The sequence below is a fragment of the Mus caroli genome, unplaced genomic scaffold, assembly GCF_978045245.1.
Source record: "Mus caroli unplaced genomic scaffold, Mus_caroli_1 scaffold_4, whole genome shotgun sequence".
Classification (NCBI taxonomy): Eukaryota; Metazoa; Chordata; class Mammalia; order Rodentia; family Muridae; genus Mus; species Mus caroli.
The window spans coordinates 144,257,501-144,275,803 of NW_028227259.1; the positions used below are offsets into that span (position 1 = coordinate 144,257,501).

The 18,303-nt window shown below is 53.3% G+C and overlaps 1 protein-coding gene across 1 annotated transcript in view; it reads right to left on the reverse strand.

Annotated features, from left to right (window-relative positions):
- The window catches only part of Micall2 (MICAL like 2), a 29,389-nt gene that overhangs the window by 8,073 nt on the left and 3,013 nt on the right, over nt 1–18,303 (reverse strand). Inside the window, exons 2-6 of the mRNA XM_021163326.3 lie at nt 7,122–7,170; nt 4,218–4,359; nt 3,178–3,371; nt 2,403–2,518; nt 836–1,798 (exon numbers count right to left, since the gene is read on the reverse strand). Coding sequence (XP_021018985.1) covers nt 836–1,798; nt 2,403–2,518; nt 3,178–3,371; nt 4,218–4,359; nt 7,122–7,170 — 1,464 coding nt within the window. The remainder of the gene's footprint in view (nt 1–835; nt 1,799–2,402; nt 2,519–3,177; nt 3,372–4,217; nt 4,360–7,121; nt 7,171–18,303) is intronic.

The following is an 18,303-nucleotide window of genomic DNA, read 5'->3' on the forward strand; positions in this document are numbered from 1 at the left end:
AGAGCCCCTGCCTAGAATCCCCCAGTGAGGGGCTGGGGGCGTGGCTCAGTGGTAGAGCCCCTGCCTAGAATCCCCCAGTGAGGGGCTGGGGGCGTGGCTCAGTGGTAGAGCCCCTGCCTAGAATCCCCCAGTGAGGGGCTGGGGGCGTGGCTTAGTGGTAGAGCCCTTGCCTAGAATCCCCCAGTGAGGGGCTGGGGCATGGCTCAGTGGTAGAGCCCTTGCCTAGAATCCCCCAGTGAGGGGCTGGGGCATGGCTCAGTGGTAGAGCACCTGCCTAGCATGTGAGATGCCCTCAGTTCCATCTCCAACACTCTACAAAAGAAAAAAAGACAAAAGAAGAGAGAGACGGTAGACTCCATGCAACAATGGAGTCAGAAATGGAGAGAGGTGGCCACCAACCAAGGGATGCCAGGAAACTCCAGCTGTTGAGGGAGCAAAAGAACTCTCCCTTGGAGGCCAGGTGGAGCATGTGGCCTGCCACAGGACATGTTCCTGTGAGGGGTGACTGTTCCCCTTCTATCTGCAACGTATGGTCAGTGTGCCAGGCACAAAGGACCCTCAGGACCCAGCTCTAGTCACACAAGTCATCCAAGGCACGGAGCCAGGCTGTGTGCCTCCCCACTCTTTTTCTGTCCACAAGACAGGCATAAGGGCTCAGGAGCACCAGTCTAGTGTGGGCCACCTACAGTCACCAATGTCTGTAAGACCACCATGCCCTGCATTCCTGCCTCTCTCCTGTCCCCCACCTCCACTTCCCAAATAAGGAAATGAAGGCCTCACAGAGAGATAGACCTGGGGGGCAGGTCACAGCTACATCCACATCCCTCCCACCTACCTGTTTGGAGCCTGGGTACCAGCTCCTGTCAGCGCCGGAAGGGCCTTCCTAAGGACACTTAATGCTTGCTCCCGGCTGCTCTCCTGGGCAGGGGCATCCACAACAGGAGAGACTTTGCTGGCAGAGGTATTCATCACAGCAGAGACCCTACCAGTGTGGGCAGTCACCACAGTGGGCACCCTGCCATTTGTGGCACTCGCTACAGTGGGGACCTTGGTGGTGGGGGCATTTACCACCGTGGTGACCCTGCTATTAGTGGAATTCACCACAGTGGGGACCTTGCTGGTGGGGGCTGGGGCCGGGGCTGGGGCTGGGGAAGGGTTCTGGAAAAATTTCTCTCGGGCCTGCTGGGTCTTAGAGGCTGAGGAAGTCCAGGCTGGGGTGACCGCTGTGTTTGAAGACTCTGAGTTCAAGTTGAGCTGAGTCTTAACACCTTTTGAGGCTGTCTGCTCATGGGACCCAAGTAGGTGAGTGTTCCAAGCACTTGGGGATACAACTGGACGGGAGTTGAAGCTCGCTGGGCTGCTCTGGGCAAGCGATGACCATCCTGTTGGGGAGCTATTCGTCACATGGGTAAGAGCTTTGCTAGTCACAGAAGTAGTAGTCACTGTGCTCGTGGGTAGCCTGGACCCTGCAGAGCTCCCCATGTGGACTTGGGAGGTAGCTGGTGGCTTAAGTTCCGTCTGGACAAAACCTTTGGCGGTTGTGTTTCCTCCAGCGTGTCCCCACGCTGCTGTCCTGACCCTCACTGGTGTCCCCTCTCCATATGTCTCCGGAACAGTCTGTGAGACGCCGACTGGCCTGGTGTCTGCAGTGACACCCCCCGGTTTCCTGGAGGCCAGGTTTGATGACTTGGGGCTCACAGAGGTGACTTCTGAGCTGTGGTGGGTACAGACGAAGACACCGGGCTCTCCCGTGGCACGGTAGGCCCCCGAGTGCAGCGTGCTGGAACACTGTTTACACCTGTGAGAGGGAGCCACCGAAACTCAGAGTCTGAGCTCTTGATCAATCATTCGTTCACCCCCTGGGTTCATCCATTCCACTCTGCCAAAGGGACACAGGGCCACACTCCTGTACCCACTCCTCCAGTGGCTGACCCATCCAGCAAATGCTCCTTAGTGGTTTTAATCATCATTGTGGGTTACAGCCTCCACCCATATGCTTGTCGGGGGGGGGGGGTGCACACCACAGAATGTGCTCAAACATGTCACCGCCTGCGTGCATATGTGAAGACCACACAGTGTAACCCACTTTCAGGGGTCCAACTGCCACCAAGCTCATAAAAGATGGACATAGGATTCACTCCTTGTCCCCAAATCTAGAAGAAGATTCTGGGAAACACAAAGTAGATTATTAAGGGTCACAAAGTTTAAAACACACACACACACAAAGGGCTGAGAACAGAATTAAGTCAGTGAATCTAGAGGGACATCCCCCAGGGGACATTAAAAGAGGATATTGGGGTTCAACTGTACTGTCACCAATGGAAGATGGATGGGAGGACCACGGGAGCCAGGGAAGTGTGTGAGAAGGAAAGGTACACCCCAGCATGCAGCGGCAACCGTACCTGAAGCAGCTTCGGTGGTAGAGGCGCCCATCAGCCAGGTGCCGCTGCACAAGGTGAACATGTTTGCCACAGACCCCACAGATGCTGCTGACGGAGCTTCCCGCAGTCCCCGGAGCCTGCAGGGGATGTCGCGGTCACTGAGAGGCAGGTGACGTCTCCAGCCTCCCCCCTCTGCCCAGAGGTGACCTATGGATCCCACTTTACAGGCTGGAGAATTGAGGCCCTGGAGAGTGACTAGCCAGGGCATGGGTGTGGCTACACACTCAGGACCTTCACATTGGCCTCGTTGGAAAGAAAGAGACTGGATTCCAGAGATGCTGGCAACTCATGGTGGGGCTAGAGACAAACCTGATACCTTATAACACCCCACCAGCCTCTGGGATCAGACCAATTCCCTCTGCATCCTGGCCTGCCTTGCTCTGGCTTCATGGAACCTGTAGTAACCTCTAAGGGACAGCAGGGGGCACTCGATGTCAGCATTACAGAGCTGGCCTAGGAAGAAAGGTTCAATCCAGTGTCCCTTCCCAACCAGGAAAGAGGACAACAATCTAAATCAACCAGGAAAGGTCTAGGGTTGCAGCTCCATCCCACCTGGATGACCTCCTATGCCTCAGTTTACCCATCTGTATTATGGGAATCACAACTCTTGCCATGCTGGTCACCTCAGTGGGTGCGCTGGAGACAAAGCAAGGGAAGGGCTGCTGTACTAAGGGAGAATCCCACACTTTGTGATATACATAGGCCTCTAATGCCCACTCAATCAAGACATGCTTACAGCCTTTGGGGATGGTCTTTGTGAGCCACCTTCATTCCTCTGAACCACAGGGTTTGTCCTAGCTGGGGACAGTGGTGACCTCTGGGTTTGAGCCGGCGAGGGCAACTTGGCAGGCTGGGACAGGCCCTTCTTCTTTCCAGAAAGTTCTTCAGTCGAATCGGATGAGGGTCTCTTTATGCCAGCCATGCCCCCAACTGGCATGAGACACAGGAAACAGGGGTCAGGCGGGTCCCACTCAGAGCTTGTGCTCTCTAAGAGGTCCCTGTGCTCACAGTGAAAGGCACGGGCGTCCTGGGACAGCTGGTGAGATGCAGAGCTGGAGAAGGACAACCCCGGGGCACATGCTTCCCAGAAAACCGTGGTCTGGCCCTCACCCCCTCTCCTAGCCAACAACCCCATCTAGGGTCACGGAAAGGGACTTTTCTGTCTCCAAACCACCATTTGGAGCTGGCCCTCGGCCCAGGGGGATTCCGGAGAGTTCTAAAGCTGTAAGAGGAATGTTGTACAGGAAGCCAAGAGGCTCCCCACTCACAGGACTGACAGAAGACCCGGTTTGCCCTCCCTGCCCTGCCTGGCCATCCCTGCCTGGGCCACACAGCTTCCTTTGCCACAGTCAACCAAGCATTCATTGTACAGCCTCAGCTGGCTAAGCCCTTGGGAGTTGAGATGGGCAAAGAGGGTAGAAAGACTGGGACAAGAATGCATCTGTGCATCTAGGAGCACAGGGAGGGGGAACTCTAGGTGGGGGGAATAAGGGAGCCAGGGGTGGGGGGTGGAGGGGGGAGGCAGAGGAGGGGAGTCTCATTCTACACTTGCACAAAGGCCCTTGGTCTCCTTGGTAACAGACACATCTCCAGGAATCCACATGTGTAATCTCAGAAAGGGACCTCCCTGCATCACTGCCCACCCTAGGCTCAGTGCTCAGCCATGAGGACAGAGGATGGGAAGGGCTCCTGCAGCGTGGGCTGGTGGCCCGGACAGTGTCAGGAGTCTTGGTCATGCCCCTTGGCAAGAGAGGGCCCGTCTGGATGGGGACTCACTTGGGGACCGGCCGTGGAAGTAGTTGTAGTATTGTGACACATAGGTGAGGATGCTCAGCCGGTCTGGAACCTTCAAGGCCACCATGTCCTCAGCGTCTAGCAGGGCTGGGATGCCCAGCTGTTCCTCAGCCACTTGGAAGGCCTGGATAGGGGTGAAAATCAGCAGATAGAAGAAAGAACTACTGCTGGGCCATCAGTACCCCCCCCCTAAAAGAGGGGGGCAATAAAGCCTGCACTTCAAGTCCAAGGACTCCTAACTGAGTGGCCTTCCAGGCTAAGCTTGTCACATTTGTATAAAAGTTCAAAGTCCCAACTGGTGTTCCTCAGGAGACCAGGCCCAGGGGACTATGTTGGGGGCAGGTGCTGAAAATTGAACCCAGGGCCTCCAACATGCTAGGCAAGTGCTTTGCTACTGACCTACACCCCCAGCCCCTCCCTGGGGGATTCTAGGCAGGGGCTCTACCTGTGGCTGCTGATGCCTTCCACCCACTCAAACCCTTGTCAAACGCCAACTGTGGCTGCAGGCCTATCCACTCAGCTACTTGGGAGGCTGAGATGGGATGATTATAAGGTCAAGCATATGCTGGGCTACAGATGAGTTCAAGATCCACCAGGCCTACTTAGTAATATTAACCCAAAATAAAAGTAAAAGTGGAACTGGAGATGTGATTCAGCCTTAGAGCCCCTGCCTAGAATCCCCCAGTGAGGGGCTGGGGGCGTGGCTCAGTGGTAGAGCACCTGCCTAGAATCCCCTAGTGAGGGGCTGGGGGCTTGGCTCAGTGGTAGAGCCCCTGCCTAGAGTCCCCCAGTGAGGGGCTGGGGGCTTGGCTCAGTGGTAGAGCCCCTGCCTAGAATCCCCCAGGGAGGGGCTGGGGTGTGGCTCAGTGGTAGAGCACCTGCCTAGAATCCCCCAGTGAGGGGCTGGGGTGTGACTCAGTGATAGAGCACATGCCTAGAATGTGTGAGGCCCAGAGTTCAAGTCTTAGTACTGAAAAACAAAACACATAAAAATCTTTTTGAAAAACAATGTAGAGCCCCGCCAGCTCCCTTCAGCCCAGGGCAGAGGCACTGACATCATGGCCCTGACCCATGGTGACTAGCCACATCCTGGTGACTCCTGTAGTTCCCTTCACTGGGGCTCCTCCTCCAGACACCTGTGTGGCCTCATGTAGATCCCAAGTCAGGGTTCCAACACTGATCTCACATAGGCAGCCCCCTAACCATACTCAGACCAAACCTCAGATCTCCTCTGACCCACAGAGAAGGTCCAGGCCCTGGCCACTCCCACTGAGGGCCATGTGTGCCCTCGGTGTGACCTCCTCACCAGACACTCCTTTCTCCTGCCAAGTCTGGGCAGGAAAGCCTCTGGTCCACACTTCCGGAAGTCCAGTTTCACTGGCTTGGAAGGAAAGACCAAAGTCCTTTCTCCACCAATGCTCTGCACCTGCCTCAAGACACTGCCCCACCCACCCAGGGCCCTCAACCATGCGTCCTACCCAGCATTCCATAGCCCCAGGGCCTTTGCCCATGCAGTCACTCCAACCAGGATGACTTCCTGAGAGCATCCTCAGATCGGACAACACTATCTCCACACACCCCAGCCTCATCTCCTTAAACACAAATTCCCCTCTCATGTCCAGCGCTAGCAGAGCGGTTAACCAGCTGACCTGGCCTCCGCCACACATGGCTGTGAGCTTCTGCAATGGGGACCCCTGCATAGCCCAGTGGGAGGCTCACTTCTCCCTTCGGAACTCACTCTTTCATGCATGTGCGTGTGTACACATACATGTCCACATACATGTAGAAGCCCGGTGTCAAGAAGAGATGCTTCCCTCAATTGCTTTCTACCTTGTTTATTTTTTTTACATGCACGGGGTGCACACATGTTCAAACATGTGTGGGTGTCCATGTCATGAAGTGCATGTGTTCTATGTGCCTATGCATGCGGAGGCCAGGAGATTGGCACTCTCATCTTTCTTGATCATTTTCCACCTTATGCATTGATTCGGATCTCTAGCTTGAATTCAAAGTTAGCCAACCGGCTAGTCTGGCTAGCCAGCTTGCTCTTGAGGTCCCCTGTCTCCAGCTGCCATGCACTGGCATTACAGGACAGCTGCCCCACTCATCTGGGAGCTACACAGGTGCTGGAGATCAAAATGTAGGTCTTCATGCTTGTTCCACCAGCAGCGTATACCCCCCAGTCCTTGATGCCAGGACTAAAGCTACCATGCTTGGCCCAGAACTGAGTCTTTAACTGTATTTCACGATAATTAAGTAGCAGAGGCTACCTTGCCTGGGCAGGCGAACCATCTCATGTCTACTGATTCAGTTCTCCTCAGAGATGCCTGTGTCAGGGGCCCATGCAGACCCCCCTTGGTTTAGAGTAAGGACATACATACGTCAGTTCAAGGGATAGTGGTGCATATTTGGTAGTAGGGAGAGTTGGGTTGGCACAAAGAAGGTACTGGCCATGGAAGTACAGACTAGGTCTGAAACCAAGGGACCAAAGAAGGTGGTCTCCCAGGGGGACCAGGGAATGCTCTTGTCCACCCCCATGACTACCAGGACCCACTCTCCCACAGCCTCCTGGGGCCTTGCTCTGCCCTGGATGGACCAGCTAGGCCACCCACAGGCAAGGAGGTCGGCTGCCACCCCAGCGAGGAAGAGAGGGAGGGGGTCCATGGAGTCTAGTAGGATCAAGGTCGGAAGATGCTCTCAGAACTCAGGTTGCCCAGCTTGGAACTGGCTGAGGAGCTATGGGGGAGGCCAAATCCCCAGAATGGGACCCCTGGATAGCCCAGTGGAGGCACACACCACTGAGGTGCGGTGGTCCTTCAGACATGAAGAGGGTTGGAGGCAGAGGGCTTAGAGGACGGGGCAGTGAGCATCAGCCGCCCAACTCACCAGCTTGTTGTTCTCGTAAATGTTTTCCTTCCGGAGGGCACTGAAGTTTCTGGAAGATGAAAACATTGTGTCACAACCACAGCAACAACAATAAAAAGCCTGGTGGTGGTGGCACTCAGGAGGCAGAAGCAGGCAGATCTCTGAGTTTGAAACCAGCCTGCTCGACAGAGTGAGTTCCAGGAGAAACCCTGTCTCAAATCAAACAAATAAACAACAAACAATCATACCAAAAAAAACAAAAACAAAAAAACCCAAACCCTAGTGTCAAGCCAGGTATGCTGGTTCATGCCATTAATCCCAGCACTCAGAAGGCAGAGGCAGGAGGTTCTCTGTGAGTCCAAGGTCAACCTGGTCTCCCGAGTATCAGTACAGGCAAGTCTATATAGGGAGACCTAGTCTCAACAAAACAAAACATGTATATCCAAAGCCACTCAACTCTAAGAAGGAAGTGGGGCCTCAGGGTCATGTTGCCCAAATGAGGAAACTGAGGCTAGGAGTGTGACTGTGAATTCAACAGGTCTTGAGAAAATATAAGATGGGCAGGTATTGGCCCATGGCCAACTACGACCATAATGATACCACCGCCTGGGCACTGGTGACCCACAGTGGGTCCCCTGGACACTGGTGACTCACAGTGGGTCCCCAGCTCGGCCCTCACCTCCAGCTCCTTAGAAGGCTGATCCCTTGATTACCATCCCTACTCCCAACAGAAGTAGAAGGAGACAAATCCAGAGAGGTCCAGCCACCGGCCCAGGGTGGTCCAGCCAAGACACAGCTCAGAATAGACCCCTTTCAATGGAGAGAGGACAATGTGGGGTGAGCATGAGGCCCTGATGCAGGGACTAAAGCTGACCTGCAGAGGGATGGAGTGCCACAGTGACTCTGCCCATATTTCAATTGCTCAGCGCTTATGTTTTCACAGCACCTCCTTAAGAGGGAGCTGTTCTGAGCAGCTGATAAGCACATACTGCCTAGATGCTCACAGGTGCTGTGGGCTCGACACTGTGACTGCACAGAGGCTTCAGGTCACAGGACAGACACTCAGCCAGGAGGCAGGGACAACCATTCCATCTTTCATTCGTGGAAAGGTGTGACTTGGTGTCCACCAGAAGCCCTCACTAGTCCTCTGGAGGGCTTCAGAAACGAGTCCACATGCGACCACAAGGTCCTAGGAAGTACCCAAGGTAGGGCCCCAAGCAGCCTGGACAGTAGAAGGCACCCACCCTGTACCCAATGGGCTCCAGACTCCACGATCATGCCATAACAAGCCCTGACATGCCCCAACATGACACAACACGGCCCACCTGAAAACTGCCTTGCCTAGCCCCGTATTGACAAGAGAGGTCAGCCAGAGCCTGCTGGCATCCCAGGGGAAGCTGGTTAAAGAGTGACTGTCTGTCCATCCACTTGCAGTCTGCGGGTCCCAGGAGACAGCTGCCGCCACTTGAGTGACCTAAATTGATGGGGAAGCTTCCTGGCACAGAGGAAGGGTCTCTGACCAGACACTGTGTCCTGTTTCTTAGCATCTGCCTCTGGCAGGCCACTTCCCTTGGGACCCGAGTTTCCCCAGCGGTGAGGACAGCACTGCTTCTAAGACTGAATTCTTTTTCTTTTCCTTGCTTTTATCTTTCTATTTTTAATGTTTGTCGCGTTGTATGTACTTAGCCGGTGTGCTTGTGAGTGAACAGGCATTGGTGTACCATGCCTGTGTGTGGAGGTGTAGGTTCTCATCTACCACCATGTGGGTCCTAAGGGCCACCAGGCTTGGCAGCAAGCTCCTGTGCCCATTGAGCCAGCCCACCCCTCCCCTTTTTTGGTGGTGGTGCTGGGAGCTGAAGTTAGCGCAGGCCCTCACTTAGGCTCCACATGTTATTACTGTGCTATATTCTCTGCCTTCTGAATGTGTGTGTGTGTGTGCAAAGTTTATTTGTGTGGAGGTCAAAGGTCAGTAAGTATCCAGTGTCTTTTTCCTTGTTTGTTGGTTTGTTTGTTTGTTTTTCGAGACAGGGTTTCTCTGTGTAGCCCTGGCTGTCCTGGAACTCACTTTGTAGACCAGGCTGGTCTAGAACTCAGAAATCCGCCGCCTGCCTCTGCCTCCCGAGTGCTGGGATTAAAGGCGTGCGCCACCACGCCCGGCATTCAAGTGTCTTTTTTCAGCCGCTCTCCAGGGAACCCCAGAGAACCCCGTCTCCAACCACCACCACCCCAGCACGGAGATGACAGAGGCGCGCGTCTACACCTGCCCTTGTCCATGGGTTCTGGGCCCCAAACTCAGGTCCTCATGCATACATACGTAGCGTGCATACGTACCATACATACGTAGCGTACATACGTAGCAAATGCTTTACCAACTAACCATCTCTTTAGTCCCTCCTCCCTTCTTCCCTTCCTTCTCCCCCTCCCTCCTTCCCTGAGGTTCTGGGGACAGAGCTTAGGTCCTTACCCACACTAAAAACACCTCTTACCAGTGGGCTCCATCCCAGCCCCACATTTAAGTCTTGTTCAGGACACTGCTTGGCCAGATGGGACAGCCACGTTCCCAGGACACAGGCATGCCTCAAACAACAAAGAGGGAAGGTTCTGGGTGCCTATGGCCTGGCTCCAAAGCCAGTCTGCCAGCACGTCAGGCCTTGCCCAGTTCTCTGTCATGAGAACTCTCTGAAGCCCGGGCTGTAAGCCCATTTTATAGACCAACTAAAATGAGACTGGTTAATCCTGCCACATGGTGGGGTGGAGGGTTATAGTGGGCCCCTCCCTCCTTACAAAAACCTTCCCTTCAGCTCTCAGCCCAGCCAGCCAGCTGCCAGCTGCCCAGCCCTTCAGGAAACTCTCTGCACTTCCGGCCAGGACCACCTCCAATAACGCATCCCAGATGCCAAGACCACCCGCACAGTGAAAGGTGAGCTGCCGAATGACAAGGCAGCCACACCATGCACCTACATGGGCTCCATCCACCTGAGTCTGTCCCCAGATGCCGGGTGTCCCTAGACTGTCCAAGGACAGGCATCTGACTGTCCAGCCTGCACCCAAGAGTCCTCCAGCCACACTGGTCCCTCCCATCCCCCACCCACTTGGAAAGCATGAGCCCTTCCCCGGAGCCCAGGGTCACTGACCTAAATGGCTACTGCTAGGAGGCTGGACAACAAGCTGTGTTTTGTTTCCAAACAGAGGAGGAAGAGGCAGCTGCCGGCCTCCTGCTTCCACCCCTGTCCACCCAGGCAGTCCGCACCTCCCTGCGGCTCCATTTTGTCCTGGAGCCCACAGTTCCAGGCACACCAGAGCCTTGCAGGCCCTGACAGTGCGGCCACCCTTGAAGAAGGGGCATGGTACCCAGATTAAGACAGCGCATATGTTTCCAGCTAACTCTCAGGACCAAGTGTAAACTGCGTCCCTGGGTCTGAGAGGTTTCCATGACTACACGGAACCACTCTGGCCAGTCCCCCCAGTCACCACTGACACCAAGCCCAGCCTCAAACCAAGTTGTTCCCTGTCTCCGCCTAACACACTTGCCAGGGTCCCCTGAGGACACCCAGGTTCCCAAGTGGACGTGTGTATGCCTTTGCTTTCTCGTGCCCTGAGCTCATGTCTCCCTTGGCATGGGCTACAGACCACACCATTTCTGTCCCTGAATGCTGAGGTCTCAGTGTCCCAACACATTCCTTCATCAGAACTACTTTCTCGTTGTTTTATTATTATTATTATTATTACACACGACGTGGAGAGTGACATGCCTGTTTCAGCCCTTGTGTAGACATCAGAGGACAGCTTTGTGGAACTGGTTCTCTTCTTCCACTGTATATGGATTCTGAGGATCAAACCCAGGTCACCAGGTCTGTACAGAGAGCACCTTTACCCACTAAACCAGCTCTCTGGCCCTGGAGCTCCTGTGTGGCTTTATTTACTTATGATTTAAAGACTTATTTATCTTGCTCGCTTGTTTTGTTTTCTCAAGTCATGGCTTCTTTGTGTAGTCCTGGCTGTCCTGGAACTCACTCTGGGAGGCTACACCAGGCTAGCCTCAAGCTCTGAGATCCTCCTGCCTCGGCGCTGGGATTAAAGGGGTCTGGCCTTATTTTTTTTTTTAAAGATTTATTTATTTTATAGAAGTACACTGTAGCTGTCTTCATACACTCCAGAAGAGGGCATCAGATCTTATTACAGATGGTTGTGAGCCATCATGCGGTTGCTGGGATTTGAACTCAGGACCTCCGGAAGAGCAGTCAGTGCTCTTAACCGCTGAGCCATCTCTCCAGACCTCCGGCCTTATTTTTATTTTCTGTGTATGGGTACTTCAGCTGCATCTATGTCTTTGTACCACATGTGTGCAGTGTTCTCAGAGGTCAGAAGAAGGCATTGGATCCTCTAGAACCGGAAATATAGACAGTTGTTAGCTGCCATGTGTGTGCTGGGCATTGAACCTCCGGTTGAGCAGTCAATGATGTTTTAACCAATGAGTCATCTCTACTTCCTGTTCATTCATTTTGACATGGGATTTCACACAGCCAGGAATGGCCTCAAACTCCCTGTGTGGACAAGAATACCCCTGAGCTCCTGATCTTGCTGTGTCTACCTCCCTGACTGAGACTACAAGTTGGGGCTGACCACCCCTGCAGGAAGTCCTTCATGGCCAGCTTCCTGGTAAGCATCAGGGTCCGGTATGGGTCCGGCATCCAACTCCAAACTGAGTGCCTATAGCAGTTACTTCAAAGCTCTTGTTTGAGACAGGACTTAGCTAGCTCAGGCTAGGTTCCCTAACTGTGTTAGATAGTTTTGATGACAGAGGCAAGAGTCATCTGGGAAGAGGAACTCAGTTGACAAAATGCCTACATCAGATTGCCTGGAGGCAGACCTATGGGACATCTCCTTGATTAATGACTATGTGGTAGGTTATAGCCCATTGTGGACTGTCCGTCCGTCCCCCACACACACACATACACACACACACACACACACCCTGAGTAGGTTGTACTGGGTGCTACAAGAAAGCAGACTGAGAAAGTCATGGGAACAAGCCAGTCAGCTGCAGTCCTCCATGGCTTCTCCTTCAGTTCCTGCGTTGACTTCCCTCAGTGACCGTGTAAACTGAGAGAATAAGCCAAATAAGCCCTTTCCTCCTGTAATGGTTTAAATAGGAATGCCTCCAATCGGCCCATGTATTTGAACGCTTGGTCATTGTGGAGTGGGGTTACTTGACAGGGATGAAGGTGTGGCCTTGTTGGAATAGGTGTGTCACTGGGCTTTGGGCTTTCAAATGCCCAGTGTTGGTTAATCATCTCAGCTCTGGCTCTCTTCCTGCTGCTATGGCTTCAAATATAGATCTCTCAGCTCCTCTAGCACCACGTCTGCCTGCATGTCCTTTCCCCATGCTGACAATGGACTAAACCCCTGAACTGTAAACCAGCCCCAATTCAATGCTTTCCTTTATAAGCGATGCATAGTTATGGTGTCTCTTCATAGCAATAGAACACTGACTACGATAGCTCCCCCAGATTGCTTGTGGTCACGGTGTTTTATCACAACAACGGAAACCCGAGTTAAGACAGTAGCCAAGGATGGCCTTGAACTTCTGATCCTTCTCCCCCTACCTCCTGAGTGCTGGGATTACCAGCAGGTGCCACTGTGCTACATTCTGGAAGCCGCTCTTGCTAAAAAGCACCGCTTCCTCACACAGGCCCATGCAGTGACTACAAGCAGGAGGCCCAGCACCTCTGCCTTCCCTCTTTGTCATTACCGTCTCCTTTATTTGGTCCAATCATCTGCTGACCTCCACCCACGAAAGGTCTGTCTAAAATCTGAGTGGATTCTCTCCTCTCCATATACGGCATCTGAAGACAGAAAACCAATGCATCTGCTGCTGACTCTTACAGTCCTGTTCTAGACCCCAAAGTCACCTGAGGTTCTACATCAGTGGTCCTCAACTTGTGGGTGATGACTCCTTTGGGGGTCAAGTGTCAGATATCCTGCATATCAGATCTTTACATTATAACAGTAACAAGATGACAGCTAATGAAGTAGCAACAAAACTAATTTTACATTTGGAGGGTCACCACAACATGAGGAACTGTATTAAAGGGTCGCAGCATTAGGAAGGTTGGGAATCGCTCCGCTACTGTTGTGGAGCGAGAGAGTCCTGGGACCCCAAGGAGTAGGCCTGGAGCAAGATTGGGGTCAAGGATGTCCAAACCCCAGAAATCTCATCCCGAGATCGGCAGGAGTAGGATTGCTCACCCTTGCCCTGGGCCTGTGTGACCTGGTGCACGTAGCCATGTATCCCCCGACCCATGTCTTACCAGAGGCAGTTACTATCCTCTTTAAGGTCACATCCAGCAGCACCTAGAATTCCTTCTCATGCAAATGAGGCATCCCTAGCACCCTGGCCCTGGCCCTCTATGTACACTCACCCCAATCGCCCCTGCTCATCCCCCAAAGGTTTAAATAGCCTTTTGTTCCCTTCAATAAACGAACCAGTTCTCTGAAGCTGTTCCCGGGTAAGTGTGTTCATTACCTGCACACTCACTGCCAATCAGGATCCTCCCTGCACCCACCCTTAATGGTTAAGCTTCCCTCCCTCCCATTCAGAGCCTGGCTACCCTGAAGAAGAAAGGAGGACACAGAACGGCATACAGTCACTGCCCTAAACCTGCAGTTCTCTTGCATTGTGAGAACAGAGAGTGTCATAGGACAGACACATCCCTCATGAGGATGGTACCCATGATGATTATGGCTAAGTTGCACCCTGCAGTGTGCGTGTGCGCACTCACACACTCTCACACACACACACACACACACACACACACACGTCCTGAGAACCAGTGCAGCCCCAGAGCCATGAGGACTTCTACAGACCATCCTGCAGAGCTGGAGCTGAGATGACTAACCAGACCCCACCTCAGCCAGGTCTGCTTAGCTACAGACCTCTCACCCCTACCCTGCTTCTTTCCTCTATTTAAACCCCAAGTTCTCATCAGCATATGGAAGACAAACTGATCAAATCCTTTCTCTGCTGGTCACTGTCATCAAGCAGGGCTCTAAAATGCCAATGTCACTCTCTGAAAAGTTACCTTGGGGTGGGGGGTGGCTCTGAAGACCTGAAAAAACACAAGGACCTAAATTCAAGCCGCAGAAACCCTGTAAAAAAGCCAGGCGTGGGCCGGGTGGTGGTGGCACACACCTTTAATCCCAGCACTTGGGAGGCAGAGACAGGCGGATTTCTGAGTTCGAGGCCAGCCTGGTCTACAAAGTGAGTTCCAGAACAGCCAGGGCTATACAGAGAAACCCTGTCTCAGGAAAAAAAAAAAAAATCCAGGTATGTCAGTGTGAACTTGTAACTCCAGTGCCAGGCAGTGGGGACAGAAGGATTTCTAGGGCTTTCTGGTCAACCAGTCGAACTTACTTGGTAAGTGCCAGGCCAGTGAGAGACTCTGTCTCAAAAACAAGTCGAGGCCAGAGAGATGACTTCAGTGGTTGAGAGCCCTTGTTGCTCTCACAAAGGACCTATTCCGTTCCCAGCACCTACATGGTGGCTCACAACTATCCATAACTCCACCTCCAGAAGATCCAATGAGCTCTTCTGACCTCCACAGACACCAGACATGCACATGGTGGACAGACATACATGCATCCAAAACACTCATACAGAGAAAATCAATCTTTTAAAATTTTAAAATAAAAACAAAGTGCACAGTGCCCAAGGAGCAATGCCTTGTACATAAGATGCTTATATAACCATATGACACACTCACACACATGCATGTGCAGGAACATGTGTAGGAGCATGTGCGGAGGCATGCTCTCGAGCATACACACACACACACACATACACACTCACAGTCCCCTAGTACCTCCCAGTATACCTGGACTTGGAAACAGGATCATTCCAGATGTGATCAAGTGAACGTGGGGTCATTGGGGTAGCCTGACAGCGTAAGTGCCTGTGTCCCTACACTGAAGGACTTAGACAGAGACCAAGGCAGGAGGGTTGGACTTGGATAGAGGCACACACAGAGGCAGGAAGATGTGAGGACATGAGAGACCACAGCAGGCTGTACACAAATCAGCAGAGACATAAATGTATCTTCTCCCAGAGCCTCTGGGCTCATTTGCCCATCTTAAACCTCCAACTGCACTAAGTTTTTCCAGTACTGGTGATTGAACCTAAGGCCTCCCCCTTCGCTGGTCTCCTCCACAGAGTTACAGCCCCCAGCTGTCAGCCTCACATCCACTGAGACTGTGTCTCCCTGAACACACAGCACAGCCTGGCTTGGAACTTACTACACTACCCAAACCAACCTGGGACTCTCTTAGTGCTGGGACCACAGGCACAAAGTGACATATTTGTTAGATTCCTTTGTGTGAGAACACAAGTGAGCTCATGCATACACGTGGAGGCCAGGCGTCAATCTTGGGTGTCATTTCTCAGGAGCTGTCGATCCCACTTTTGGAGACAGGATCTCTCACTGGGGCCTGGAGCTTGCCAATTAGAACAGGCTGGCTAACCAGCAAGTCCTGGGAGCCTCTTGTCTCTGCCTCCCCAGCAATGGATTACAAGTGGACAATGCTATCCCTGGCTTCTGTACATGGGTGCTGGGGACTGAACTGGGTCCCTGAGTTTACAAAGTAAGCATTTTAGTGACTATGCCCCTCCCTCAGCCCCTATTGTATTCCATTTCATCATAAACATAATAAACTAAACCGTGGAGAATAGAGCCACCTACCAGTGTACAGATGGCCGCATAGCCCGAGGCGTGAACAACCAGACTGCCACCCATCAAACACAATCACTTCCAACCCTGTGAGCTTTGGCTGTGGAGGAAGCCAGTCTCCAGCCAGCCCTCCTAGGACCTTAGGGGACCCATTGGGAATTGTCCCCGCCCACCCCCTGCCCTTTCTAAATTCCCTAAATAGCTGATTGCATGTTCATTTATTTCCTGGAGGAAAACTCAACTATGCAGGGGTAGGCACCAGGCTGGGAGGGGAATTCCCAGCTCGGTCCTATCTCTAGGCAAACCCAGCACATCTGGAGTTAATCCCACTGGTAAGAAGGCAGAGAGAAAAGACAGCTTAGAGAGAGGCCTGCAGCTCCAAAGTGGAGAGAGAGGCTCAGGGTAAGTGTGAGACCAAGAGGAGCAAGCCCAGTGATGACAGGGAGACGGGTCTGGAGACCAGCCAGGAGACTAGCCAGAAAACCAGCCGGGAGACCTGGGGACCAGGCACAGGGAACAAGGCCTCTCTCTGGAAGGTCAGCTCCAGACTGGGTTGTCTCCTGGAAGCGGGGATAGCAGCCCCCTCCCACTGTCCTGGACAGTTTTAGCTGGAAGGCAGGGGCAGGGGTCTGGGCAGCCAGCCTCAGGCTGGAGAACAGAAGGCCTCTGTGCCCAAGCAGCTTCCTGCTGGCCAAAGCCTGTGTGGGAGGGAAGGTCAGCAGGCCTTGCCTGGTCCACTTCAGCTCTGGCCAGGGAAGCTTCAGGATAGAGCAGACCCTGTGAAAGCCCTGACCAGGAGAGTCTATAGTCTTGACAGAGTCAGAGGCACCTACCCAAGGCATCCCTACAAAGGCTACTTCAGCCACCTGCTGCTTCTAGCAGTGGCTGTAGGGACCTTGGGAACCTTCAGGTCACCCCACCAATGGCCAAGAGCCAGAAGGGTCCACAGAACTCTGGCTTTCCAGCAGGCGTGGTAGTACATACCTACAATCCCAAGCACCCTTTGTCTAAGGCAAGAGGATTGTCCCAAGTTTGAGCTACTCTAGGCTATGCAGTGAGCTCTAGAGCAGCCTGGACTATATATATATATATATATATATATATATATATATATATATATTTGAATACCCTGTCTCCATATAAACAACCCCAACCTTGGGATTCAGGGTGTGGTGCAGAATACACGAAGGCCTGGGTTCCATCCATCCCCAGCACCACATAAATTGTGCAGAGTGGTGCACACGGGGCATCCCACCACTTAGGAGATGGAGACAGGATGATCAGGAGTTCAAGGTCATTTTTGGCAACAGAGTAAATTCAAGGCTAGCCTGGACCAATTAAGACCAGTTCAACAAAAGAAAAAGAAGCCAGACGCAGTAACACACATCTCAATCCCAGCGTTGGGAGACCAAAGTAGAAGTTTAAGGCCAGCCTCATCTGCATCTTGAGTTCCTGGCCCTCAGGGATACCTGAGACTGTGTCTTGGGGAGGGGGGAGGGAGGGACAGGCATGTTGTGGTATATACCTTTAATCTTAGTACTTGGGAGGCACAGGCAGGCAGGCAGATTTCTGAATTTGAGGCCAGTTGGTCTACAGAGAGAGTTCCAGGACAGCTAGGGCTACACAGAGAAATCCTGTCTGAAACAACGACGACGACGACGACAACAACAACAACAACAACAAAGATGTAGTGAGAGAACAACAGAGAGAACAACATCAAGCAAAGGCTCTGACAGCCTAAATCCAAGCCCAGGGACCCATAAGGCTCTCTTACCAGAGGTGGGGGCTTCCCTGAAGCGACCTCCTCCACCTCTTGGCTCAGAGCCACAGGATCATATGCCCCTGACCCCATGGCTCAACTAGAGCCTCCATGGGCCGAAAGGACAACCAGCCACACTGTGTCTCCCCACTTGGGGCAGGGCTAGGCTGGGCTGGGCTGGGCTGCGCTGGGTGGCTCCCCAGCTCTCACCTGGCAGCCGCAGGGTGGCTTCATTGCGGAAATGGTCCTTGTGGGCAGGCACCTACTTAAACTCTGTGGAAAACCCAGGCTCGGAGGTGGAGCAGGAGCATGTGGCATGAGGCAGGGGGCTGGCCCAGGTGGCGTCACTGGTAAACCTATTTCCTAAGACCCGTGGGCCTATCGACGTGGGATGGACAGAGACAGCACCCGTGAGCTCACAGCCTGCAGCCTGGCCCCACCTGGCTGGCTCCATGCCCAGGCCTGCTCCCTCGCAGCTGTGCTCCACTGAGGGCCACAGGAAGCACACTCAGCAGGCAGGAGGAACCTCTGAGGTCAGACAAAGGGAAGGACTTCCTGGTGGCAAAGCTAAGGACAAGGAGACAGGATGTCCACCTTCCTGCTGCCAGAGGGTCTTCAGGGAAAGAAGTGGGCTAGAGTGCCCCCCAACCCTGCCAAGATCTGACCGAGGGGCTCCTCAGAGAGGACAGCCCCTCTCTACCCTCTCTACCTGTGGTCCATC